We start from the raw sequence: 12456 nt of genomic DNA, 5'->3' as shown, positions 1-12456 counted from the left end.
AAGACCTATAACCCCAGGTGAGCAACTCACAAACAGGAAGATAATTACAATCGCAGGAGTTCTCGCCAAGGAGCGAGGGGTCTCAGCCCCACATCAAGCACCCTAGCCTGGGAGTCCTGCACTGGGAAGACAAACCTCCAGAACATTTGGCTTTGAAGGTCAGCTGGGCTTACTTTCAGGAGAGCTAAAGGGCTGTGGGAAACGTAGACTTCACTCTTAAAGGATGCACCCAAAATCTCACACATTTAGAGACCCAGGGCAGAAACACTAATTTGAAAGGAGCCTGGATCAGACCCACCTGCTGATCTTGGAGAGCCTCCTGGAGAGGCAGGAGGCAACTGGAGCTCACCGGGGGACATAGGTGCTGGGGCAGCCATCTGGGGGGCCTATTCTACCAAGAGGACACTGGTGCTGACAAGCACATTTTGGAGTCCTCCCTCTAGTGTGCTAGTGCTGGGACCTGGCCCCACCCACGAGCCAGTCAGCACCAGTCCTAGGATACCTCAGGCCAAGCAGGTAGTGGAAGGGGGCACAGCCCCATCCATCAGCAGGCTGCTGCCTAAGGACCCCCTGAGCCCCCAGCTGCTAGGGGACCCAGCCCTGCCCACCAGCGGGTTGATACCAACTCCAGGAATCACTAGGCCCCCACCCTTCCCACCAGTGGGCCAAAACCAGCTCCAGGACCCCCAGGACCATACAGCCAGAGACCCCAGGACATAGCCTCACTCACCAGGTCAACAACAACTGTGGGACCTGCAGGACTCTGCAGCCATCAGGCCAGCACTAGCCCTAGGACGCCCCTGAGCCCCAACCCCACCTACCAGCAAGCCAACAGCAGTTGTGAGAAACGTGGCCATCTCTAGATCTGCCTCAGGATCCAGCCCCACTCACCAGTGGGCCGACACCAGAGTTGGGACACCCCAGGCCCCACCGCCAGCCATGTCAGGAGACGGCACCACCCACCAGCAGGCAAGCAGGCAAGAGTAGATCTGAGATCCCTGACCTTGCAAACAGCCACCCCAGGGCCCAGCTCCACCCACCAGTGGGCCAGGACTAGCCCCAGAACCCCTGGGGCTCCACAGCTAGCCACCTCATAACACAGCCCCAACCATAAGTGGCTGGCAACCTCTACAAAAGGCAGGACCTGGCAACCAACCAGACTGGGGGCCAGCCATGCCTACCAGACCACCCACAGTAGTCATCCCACTACAACAGAAGGGCCCACACAGCCAGTATAGGAGGCATCCCTATAGCATATAGCTCTGGTGATCAGAGGGGAGGGCACTACTGGGACACATAGGACGTCTCCTACAAAAGGCCACTTCTCCAAGATTGGGAGATGTAACCATATATTTCTACCAAATATATAGAAATAAAAAAGCAAATTAGTCAAGATAAGGCAACAAAGAAATATGTTCCAAATGAGGGAACAAAGATAAAAAAGAAGAACAAAATGAAATGGAGATAAGCAACCTACTCAGTAAAGAGTTCTAAGTAATGATCATAAAGATGCTCAAAGAAATCGGGAGAAGAATGGAGTGACACAATGAGAATTTTAACAAAGATTTAGAAAATATAAAAAAGAACCAAACAGAGCTGAAGAATACAATAACTGAAATGAAAAAAATACACTAGAAGGAATCAACAGTAGATTAGATGATACAGAGGAACAGATCAGCAAACTGGAAGAGAGAGTAGTGGAAATCACCAAAGCTGAACATAAAAAGGAAAAAGAATTTGTTAAAGGAGGACAGTTTAAGAGACCTCTGGGACAACATCAAACATATTAACATTTGCATTATAGGGGTCCCGGAAGGAGGAGAAGAGAGAGAGAAAAGGTTAGAGAACTTATTTGAAGAAATAATAGCTGCAAACTTCTCTAACCTGGGAGAGGAAATAGACATTCAAGTCCAGGAAGCAAAGAGAGTCCAAAACAAGATGATCCCAAAGATATCTACAGCAAGACACATGGTAATTAAAATGGCAAAAATTAAAGATAAAGAGAGACTCTTAAAAGCAGAAAGAGAATAGCAACAAGTTACATACAAGAGAACTCCCATATGGCTATTAGCTAACTTTTCAGCAGAAACTTTGCTAGCCAGAAGGGAGTGGCATGATATATTTTAAATGATGAAAGGAAAAAACCCTGCAACCAAGAATACTGTGCCCAGCAAGGCTATAATTCAGATTTAAAGGAGAGATAGAGTTTCATAGACAAGCAAAAATTAAAAGAGTTCAGCACCACTAAACCAGCTTTACATTCATGATAAAAACTCTCATCAGGTGGGTTTAAAGGGGACACATCTCAACATAATAAATGCCATTTATGACAAATCCACAGCTAACATTGTACTCACTGGTGAAAAGCTGAAAGCCTTTCCTCTAAAATCAGGAAAAAGACAAGGATGTCCACTGTTACCACCTCTAATTAACATAGTATTTGAAGTCCTAGCCACAGCCACCAGACAAGAAAAAGCAATAAAAGGCATCCAAATTGGAAGGGAAGATGTAAAACTGTCACTATCTGCAGATGCCATAATTTGATATATAGAAAACCATAAAGTCTACACCAAAAGATTATTAGAGCTATTAAATGAATTCAGTAAATTTGTAGGATACAAGATTAATATACAGAAATCTGTTGCTTTTCTATATACTAATAATGAACTATCAGAAAGAGAACTCAAGAAAACAATCCCATTTACAATTGCAAAAAAGAGAATAAACTAGGAGTAAACTTAACCAAGGAGGTGAAAGATCTATACTCTGAAACTATAAAACATTGATGAAGGAAATTGAAGATGATTTAAAGAAATGGAAAGATATCCCATGTTCATGGATTGGAAAAATTAATACTGTTAAAAAGTCAACATCTACCCAAAGCAATCTACAGATTTAATGCAAGTTGTATCAAAATTGCCATGACAGTTCTCAGAACTAGAGCAAACAATTCTAAAATTTATATGGAACCACAAAAGATCCCCAAATGCCAAAGCTGTCTTGAGAAGAAAGAATGAAGATAGAGGCATCAGGCTCCCTGATTTCAGACTACACTACAAAGCTGCAGTAATCAAAACAACATGGTACTGGCACAAAACAGACATATAGATCAGTGGAACAGAACAGAGAGCCCAGATATAAAACCATGCACCTATGTTCAATTAATCTATGACAAAGGAGGCAAGGATATACAAGGGAGAAAAGACAGTTTCTTTAATAAGTGGTGCTGGGAAAACTGGATAGCTACATGTAAAAGAATGAAATTAGAACATTTTCTCACACCATATACAAATGTAAACTCAAAATGGATTAAAGCCCTAAATGTAAGTCCTGAAACCATAAACCTCCTAGGATAAAACATAGGCAAAACACTCTTTGACATAAATCGTAGCATTATTTTTTTGGCTCTGTCTGCTAAGCAAAAGAAACAAAATAAAAAATAAACCAATGGGGGACGTCCCTGGTGGTCCAGTGGTTAAAACTCCCCACCTCCACTGCAGGGGGTGCAGGTTTGATCCCTGGTCAGGGAACTAGGCGCACTGTGTGGCATGGCCAAAAAAAACCAATGGGACCTAATTAAACTTAGGAGTTTTGCACAGCAAAGGAAACCATCAACAAAATGAAAACACAACCTACTGAATGGGAGAAAATATTTGCAAATGATATGACTGATAAGGGGTTAACATCTAAAATATATTAACAGCTTATACAACTCAATATCCAAAAAGCAAACAACCTCATTAAAGAATGGGCAGAAGAGTGCTCACTTTGGCAGCACATATACTAAAGCTGTAAGAATACAGAGAAGATTAGCATGGCCCCTGCGCAAGGATGTCATGCAAATTCATGAAGTATTCCATATTCTAGAGTAAAAAAAAATGCACAGAAGACCTAAATAGATATTTTTTCAAAGAAGATATACAGATGGCCAAAAGGAACATAAAAAGATGCTCAACATCACTAATCATCAGAGAAATGCAAATCAAAACCACAATGAGAGATTTTCTCCCACCTGTCAAAATGGCTCTCATCAAAAAAATCTACAAATAACAAATATTGGCCAGGATGTGAAGAAAAGGGAGCCCTAGCCCACCGTTGGTGGGAATGTTAATTCACACAGCCACTATGGAAAGCTGTATGGAGGTTCCTTTAAAAACTAAAAATAGAGCTACCATATGATCCAGCAATCCCACTCCTGGGCATATATCCAGAAAAGAAACTCTAATTCAAAAATATACATGCGCCCCAATGTTCATAGCAGCCCTGTTTACAACAGCCAAGATGTGGAAACAACCCAAAGTTCCCATCAACAGACGACTGGTTAAAGAAGATGTGAGATACACACACACACACACACACACACACACACACACACACACACACACACAATGGAATATTACTCAGCCATAAAAAGGATGAAATTCTGCCATTTGCAACCATGTGGATGGACCTAGAGGGTATCATGCTTATTGAAATAAGCCTGACAGAGAAAGACAAATATTGTAAGTTATCACACATATGTGGGTTCTAAAAAATAAAACGAATGAATATAACAAAACAGAAACAGACTCACAGATATAGAGAACAAAATGGTGGCTGCCAGTGGGGAGAAGGAAGGAGGAGGGGCAAAATACGGTAGGGGATTAAGAGTTACAAACTACTATGTATAAGATAAATAAGCTACAAGAATATATTGTACAGCACAGGGAATATAGCCAATATTTTATAATAACTTTAAATGGAGTATAATATATAAATATATTGAATCACTATGTTTTCCACCTGAAATTAGTATGATATTGTAAATCAACTGTACTTCAATTTTAAAAAAATAACTAAAAAGAAACAGAGTCATAGATACAGAAAGCAAACAGGTTGTTGCTAGAGTGTAAGGGGGTGGGGGAAGGAAATAGTTGCGGGAGATGGAGAGGTACATACTCCCAAGCGCAAAGTAAGTGAGTCTTCGGTATGAAATGGACAGTATGGGGAAGGTAGTCAATAATTATGAAACTGTCTTTGTATCTTGTTTGATGGTAACTAGACTGACGATCATTTTGAAATGCATAGAAATATCAAATCACTATGTTGGGTACCAGGAAGTAACACAGGGTTTTAGGTCAGTTATACTTTTAAAACAAACAATCTTATAGAAAAAGAGTTCAGTCTTGTAGTTACAGAGGCAGGGGTGGTGGGAAGAGGAACTGGATGAAGGCAGTCTAAAGGTACCAACTTACAGTGATAAGATCAATAAGTACTAGGGATGTGTACAACACGATGAATGTAATGAACACTGCTGCGCGTCGTACAGGAAAGCTGTTAAAGAGAGTAAACCCTAAGAGTGCTCATCACATGGGAAACAATTTTTTTTCCTATTTGTTTAATGTTGTGTCTATATGAGATGAAGGATGTTCACTAAACTTATTGTGGTCATCATTTCCTGATGTATGCAAGTCAAATCATTTATGCTCTACACCTTAAACTCACACGGTGCTGTACGTCAAGTATCTCCCAATAAAACTAGAAGGAAAAAAAAAACAACGCGGTTACCAGGTAAGAGGAGCAATTCCTTCTTTGAGCAACTTGGAAAACACCAAAAAGCTAACAGGTAAGTCATTCTCTGAGTGTTATGTATCTTCATATAAAAAGGACATCCTAGAAAAAAAAAAAAAAGGACATCCTCCAGACATAAAAAAGACTCCATTCTTTTTCTGTTTGCCCCAAGCAATGGCGAAGAACACAGTACTCCATCCCCAGAGGCGTGGTGAAGGCTACAGGAGACCTTGGCTGTGGCGCACGCAGCGCTGGAGCCGAGCACAACAGGAATTCTAGTCACGTGGGTTTTTAGAGACCTTTAGGCTAGGGAACTAAGAAAATGCGAATCCCGGTAATGAAAGCAGTCCGCCGCCTCGTTACTGTGCCCTGCGGCGGATAAACTGACGTCACCCGGGCAGGTCAGCGAGGCCCCTGCGCCGACCCCCACAGCCGGCCTGTGGGCCTGGCGCAGAGCGATCGCTGGGCTCTCGCAGCTCTTGGGCTGGTAGGTGCAGCCGCAGCACTGGCGGTTAGAAGGCCCTCCCAGCCCCCAGCGGCCCTGGCTGCTCCCGGGTGGCTCTGACAGTCGCTGCCCTAACCCTGCGGTGGCGGCGGAGCACCCACGGTGCACGTGGTGCAGGGGTGAACATTTACACGATCGACCACCAAAAAAGCGCCACTCGTGTCCATACCTAGAACCCACTGCTGCTCTTCACCGGTCTTGTCTTTTAGCCTTCAAAATCACACACACCCAAACGATCCAAGAAACTACCAGAGGTTACTACCAGCGTTTCACAGGGCTTTTGAGGAAGGCAGGGCTTCATTTGAGGAATGTAACTAGTACTTTTAAAAGGTGAAAATGGACAGACTTGAAGATGACAGATCAGTAAGATTAATCTCTGCATGAGAAAAAAGAAAACTAGAAAAGAAATCACCATAAAATTAATTAGTGCATAATCCCTTAAAAGAGAACGCAGTACAGTTTATGCAGACACATTCCCATCAAACAGTTATCTGTGGCCGTGACCGGGATGCCAGGTTGGAGCAAAAGAACAGCATCTCCGAATGCGCGCGGGCCCTCAGCTCTCCCACATGGCACACTGAGTAAAGTGTGAAAACATCATCTTGCATTCTCTTTCTGGTAATGGCAGGCTGTTACTCAGGTAACCCCTCTGCTAACAATAAAAAAGGCTGAATGAAATATTTTTTCAAATCACCTTTAAACTGTAATAAAAATAAACAATAATAAAAAGGAATAACATTGGGGGGAAAAGTTCAAAAACAACCTAAAAATCTCCTTAAAGCAAAGTCTGACAAGGTAGTAAGAAACTGCCAGAACAGATTCCGGGGTAACACCTGGCCCCAGAGACGCATATGGAATATTGGATCACCAAAGCATCTTTGCCCTGATGGCATCTGCCAGATTAAACAAAACAAAAGTCACACACACAGCTCCAAAGGCCTCATGGGACTTGGCATAGAAGTCAAGGCTGACTTTCCAGGATGTGGGGTCTTACTGAGACCCCTGACAGCTACACTGGGAGTGTGAGGTGAGCCAGCATCAAACATGCTGCTATGGACTGAATGTTGGTATGCCCCCAAAATTCATATATTGAATCCTAACCCCCAATGTGTGGTATTAGGAAGTGTGGCCTTGGGCAGTGATTAGGTCATGAGGGTGGAGCCCACATGGTGGGATTAGTGCCCTTATAAAAGAGACCCTCAGAGAGCTCCCTTAGCCCTTCCACCACGTGAAGACACAGCAAGAGGACAGCCATCCACGAACCAGGAGGTGGGCTCTCACCAGACACTTGGACCTGCCCTTGCCATGATCTCGGACTTCCCGTGTCCAGAACTGTGAGAAATAACTGTTTGTTGTTTAGCGCACTGGTCTTTGGTGTATTGCTGTAGCAGCCTGGGTGGACAAGACATGTTTCTGCCTTCTTCCAACTCTAGGGGATGGAGGGGAGGCCACCTCGGTGCTGGTCAGAGGAAAAGAAGAAAAGGACAGGAACACATCTCAGGGGTTGTGGCTCAGGAACGGCCTTGCTCAGGTGTGCCTCTGGGCGCCCACAGTTCGAGCAGTGGTCTTGGTGTCCCCAGCACCTGGCAGACACAAAGCCCCTTGACCCGGCTGATGAGTACTCCAGCGTTTACCATGTGAACAGATACATTCATAACCTTTTCTCTGTTTGTCATATTTCACAATTTTAAAAAGTTTTTAAAGATTGGTCTTGACCCAGAAAATTCTGGCAACTTTAGGGCAACGAGCAGAAAAGTTAAACCCAGAGAAGCACCAGTTAGTCGTTCGGCGGAGCAGATCATCCAATGACGGAAAAGTCCCCAGCCACAGCCAGCCCCTCCTCCAGAGGCATGTTTGCTACAAGACTCACAGCTAAGGAGGCATGTGTACACCAAGGATTGGGAGGGAGCAGCCCACCCAAAGGTCACCTGAGAATTAGGGGCACATCCTCTGAAGATGCAGTAGGGAGTGAACATTTGGCTGGAGGGCTGCTCTGAAGGCATAAGGGACACCAACTCTAGGCCCACTCTTTTCTGTTAGGCAGAGGGAAAGGAAAGGGGTCTGAAGTGCCTAAGAAGGGCCTTCCTGACAGCGAGCAATGTCACAAATGGGAATGGACCAGCCAGTGGAGGTTACGGCCTCTTCTGGCGTCTTAATGAAAGTGCGGATTTTCTTATTGCTCAGAACGGCAGCTCTGTCTCTCTCGGGCACTCGCACGAACACCACTATCAGTTGGACACACTCTCAGGCTCCCTTCTGGTTCTAAAGCTCTGGAGTCATGATAAAAATAAGCAGAAAGCATGGGTGGGAAAGCCCATGGGTGGGAAAGATCCCAGGTCTTGGTGCTGTCGGGGAGAGATGCCGAGGAGGGGATCACGGAGTGGGTCCCCGCTCCCCAGAGGCTGTCCCCCAGAGCCCCACTCACACTTGGAACCTGTCTGGCCCCTTCGCTGGGTCTCCACAAGCTGTAGCAAGTAAAACTAACCTGCATCCCTAGGAAAGCTCCTCAGAAACTCTTTGTGGAGTCTCACACCTGCCCCCAAGGGGCAGCCTCACCTGACGAGTCCTCTGATTGGTCACCTTCACCATGACCTCTTTTTGTAGGTCATAGCCCCTGGAATCTGATGACACTAAGTTCTTCACTTTCAGCTCCATGTTAAGTCCCTGATAAGAAAAATACTTCTCACTAAATAATCCTACTTTCATCAGCCTATACCATCTTTGAAATTTACTTTTCATTCTCTCCATACTCAGGCTTTCTAAAAGAAGATGGTCTACCTCTTGCTCCTTGGAATTCCCATCAAGAGAAAAGCCAGAGCACCAGAACTTCTCAACAGTATTCTGGAACTAACACGTGTAGGCCTCACCAAAGTGACTGAATCTCATGCAAGTTTCCCGATGATTGGGACCCTGTGTCACCAGAGAGCGAATGCCAGCCCAGGCCTCCTCTGTGGCAGAGAAGCCACCAGGGTGCTTGCACCCAGAGAGGGCCTCTGCAGGACAGTCTGGGGTGGGGTGGCCATGGCAAGCTAGTGTTGGTCTGGGGTCCTGGTGGTCCCAGAGCCGTGGGGGCCAGAGGTGGAAGGAACGGACTCGAGGCTGGGACTGGGGAGGCCCGGGTGTTGGCTGAGGCCCTGTCACTAGCTCACTGTGGGGTCTTAGGCAGAGCACCCGCCCTCTCCAGGCCCACGTGTCAGGCATGTCTACACCATGAAGCCAGCCAATGGGAGTGAGGGGTACATTGAACCTGTTCTCTGAGGTCCTTTCTGGAGCTGGGATTTTACCATTCTCTAGCCTTACCTTCTTCAGCTCTTCACTCATTTGATTTGCTTCTGCAACCAGTGGCATCAGTTTGATGTAGTCCTGGAACACAGCCAGGACACTGGGGTCTGCCTTGCCATCCCCACTGTTCACAGCACCTAGGAAAGATTGGAGAGGAAGGGAAAGTCACTCACTGGTTCTAGGATATTTTCAGCCATGAATAAATTTACACACTCCTTGATTCCTTCATTCAGTCGTTCATTCAACTGTTCACCAAATATTTACATTTTAAAATTACAAGCATGTAAAAGAATAGATACATGTATATGCATAACTGAATCACTTTGCTGTATACCTGAAACTATCGCAACATTGTTAATCAACTACACTCCAATATAAAATAAAAAGTTAAAAAAAATTACAAGCGGGCTTCCCTGGTGGCTCAGTGGTTGAGAGTCCGCCTGCCGATGCAGGGGACACAGGTTTGCGCCCCAGTCCGGGAAGATCCCACATGCCGCGGAGCGGCTGGGCCCGTGAGCCATGGCCGCTGAGCCTGCGTGTCCGGAGCCTGTGCTCCGCAACGGGAGAGGCCACAACAGTGAGGGGCCCGCGTACCGCAAAAAAAAAAAAAAAATTACAAGCCTGTAATAAAACAAAGAAACAAACAAAAACCAAGAAAGAAAACTAAGTGAGGAGGAGAGGACACTGCCTGGCTTTACTTAAGCAACTGCTCCACTTAACCCAAGCATCTCAGCAGCATTGTGACAGGAGGCCTTCTGCCTCCGGTTTCCCATCTTGGTCTCAGGGTCCTTGACCCAAGGTGGCCCCACACTCTCCAGGGAGGAGGCTGGGGCAGGAAGAATACAGTTGGCTAAAGGAAGGTCTGGGGATTTCTCGAGAACCGCAGCTGGTACTGAAGCAACCTGTTCTTACTTCTGCTTGGGGTGGCTTGGAGGAGGGGATCACGGAGATGAAGGGTGAGCCAATCCCCCTGCCAGACCTCGGTTGGTGCTGCCTTGTGCCAGGAACTCTCAACTATTTAGGGATTCCCTGCCCTGAGGTCTGACTCCCCAGAGCTGCCCACCAGCCGCCTTGCTGAGGACCTACAGTCTTTGCTGGCGCTGAGCACCTTCAGCCCAGCGTCTGGGGCTTGTTCGACCTCATTGTGCTGCCAGCCCTGGGCTGGAAAGGCAGGTGTGCCGTCAATTTATTTTGCTAAAATTCTGAAGAAAAATCTTTGGTATACGAAAAAGGGAGGAGCTGTTTTGCACACATGTAGGCACACCCCACGAGGCACACCCCACGGCTCTCCAAGCATGGGTTTACAAGGCAAGTTCAGGCAGGGCGCGCGGGCTGGAGAGAAGGTACCGGCACATGTGAGACGCTCCTCGTTTGGGAAGCCCAGCACAGCCAGAGACCTCAGTGCAGCCCAAGCTCAGGTGGCTTCCAGGAGCCCTGGTACCATGGCCTCCCCTGAGGGGAGTGAGCCGGGGCCTGGAGATGGGAGGGGAGGTAAGGTGGTCAAGAGCCTCCATCTGAGGCGAGGGAAGAGACGGACAAAGGAAGATGCCAGAGCTCCTGAATGCTCCTACGGACGAGGAATCCCAGGTTGTTGGGCAGTGGAGGCTGGGCTGAGAGGATAAGGGGAGCCTTTGACTCGGAAACCTAAGGCTGTAATTTATTCTAGGCTAGGGTCTGGTTTTTGTTCATCACCGTCTCTCCAGGCTCCCAGTCAGCATCTTTAGCTGTTGGGCCGTAGCTTCTATAGGCCCAGAAGGCCCCTGGGTGGGGCTGGGAGGTGAGTGGGGAGGACAGACCCTAGCCTGCCCTGCCCTGGGGGGAACCCGATGTCCAGGCATGGGCCTCCTGGGGCAGGGTGTTCTCAGACAGAACAGAGCAGGACGTGCCCACATTTGGGCCCTAGGTCATGCACGTGTGCATGACTAAGCTTCTGTGTGGGAGCTGATCTGGTTAATCTCATTCATCATTCATTCAACAAACACTTACTGAAGGCCCATTGCTAGGCCGTTATCAGACTCTGGGGATTCAGAAGTGAACCCGCTCTCGTCAGCTCTGTAAGGACAGGGCATTTCTTTGCTCACTGCTGGATCCCCAGGGCTTAGAACCACATCTGGCACATAGTAGGAGCTCAGTAAATACTTGTTGAGTGAAGGAATATATAAGTGAATGGGTAAACAAGAGAAAAAAAATCCCATCTAGAGCTTATATTCTCAGGTGGACAAATGAATAATAATCAAACTAATAAATAAAATAATTTTAAAATGTAATGAATGCTAGGACAGAAATAGAGTTAAATAAGAAAGAATAAACAAACGAAGCCAAGAAAGGGGAAGATCTATCTGAGGAGGTAGTTTTTGAGCTGAGAGACGAAAGATGAAAATGAGCCAAAGATGGAAAGAAAAACAAGCAATAAGTGCAAAGGCCCTGAGGCAGAAAGGGCTTGATGTGTTGGAGGAGCAGAAAGGAGACGAGTGAGGTTCAAACCGGGGTGAGGAGAGAGTGGTGTGAGATGGGGTTGGAGAGAGAGCGTGAGGTAGATCATAAAGGGCCTTCAAGAACGTGGTAGGGAGTTTGGGTTTTATTCTAAGAACACTGAGAAGTTGGTGAATATTTTGCAGCCCGAGTGTATCATGATCTGATAAGTTCAGAGACGACTACACTGTTCAGGTAAGAGAAGATGATGGCTTGCACTGAAATGGTGGCACAGGAGGATGGAGAAAAGGCAGACTGGATGAAGAAGTGAGGGAAAGGAGGAGGCCTAGATTTTTGCCTTGAGCAGTTGTTTGCCAAGACGATAAGTCCTGGGAATGAGAACAGGCTTGGAGTGAGTGGGGAGTCAAGGCTCTGTTTTGGACACTTTCATGGTGAGATGCCTGTGAGTCATGCAAGCAGAGATATCAAGAAGGCAGCTGGATGGGGGTGTCAAGAGATATCAAGGGACAGCAAGAAGACAGAGGAGCTGAGGGTTGTCAGCACAGATGGCACTTAGAGCCACTGAGAATGATGAGAGCAGAGTGGGGAAAGCATCCATCTAGAGAAGAGTCCCGAGGTCCAAGCTCTGGGGCTCTCCGAATTTCAGGATGGGTTAGATGAGGAGAAGCCAGGAAAGGGAATGCGGA

General features: G+C 46.5%; 1 protein-coding gene and 1 non-coding gene across 2 annotated transcripts in view; one reads left to right on the top strand and one right to left on the bottom strand.

Annotated features, from left to right (window-relative positions):
• The window catches only part of LOC132515376 (kinesin-like protein KIF28P), an 82821-nt gene that overhangs the window by 11135 nt on the left and 59230 nt on the right, over positions 1 to 12456 (bottom strand). The window contains exons 15-16 of the mRNA XM_060141822.1: positions 9356 to 9474; positions 8612 to 8719 (exon numbers count right to left, since the gene is read on the bottom strand). Of these exons, the coding sequence (XP_059997805.1) occupies positions 8612 to 8719; positions 9356 to 9474 (227 nt within the window). The remainder of the gene's footprint in view (positions 1 to 8611; positions 8720 to 9355; positions 9475 to 12456) is intronic.
• On the top strand, positions 3760 to 3866 carry LOC132516503 (U6 spliceosomal RNA). Its single transcript, XR_009539337.1, has one exon. It is a non-coding gene; the product is annotated as a U6 spliceosomal RNA (small nuclear RNA).

This window comes from Lagenorhynchus albirostris, chromosome 2 (assembly GCF_949774975.1).
Source record: "Lagenorhynchus albirostris chromosome 2, mLagAlb1.1, whole genome shotgun sequence".
NCBI lineage: Eukaryota > Metazoa > Chordata > Mammalia > Artiodactyla > Delphinidae > Lagenorhynchus > Lagenorhynchus albirostris.
The sequence above is the reverse complement of the archived record's forward strand: the minus strand, read 5'-3'. Positions and strand labels throughout refer to the sequence as shown.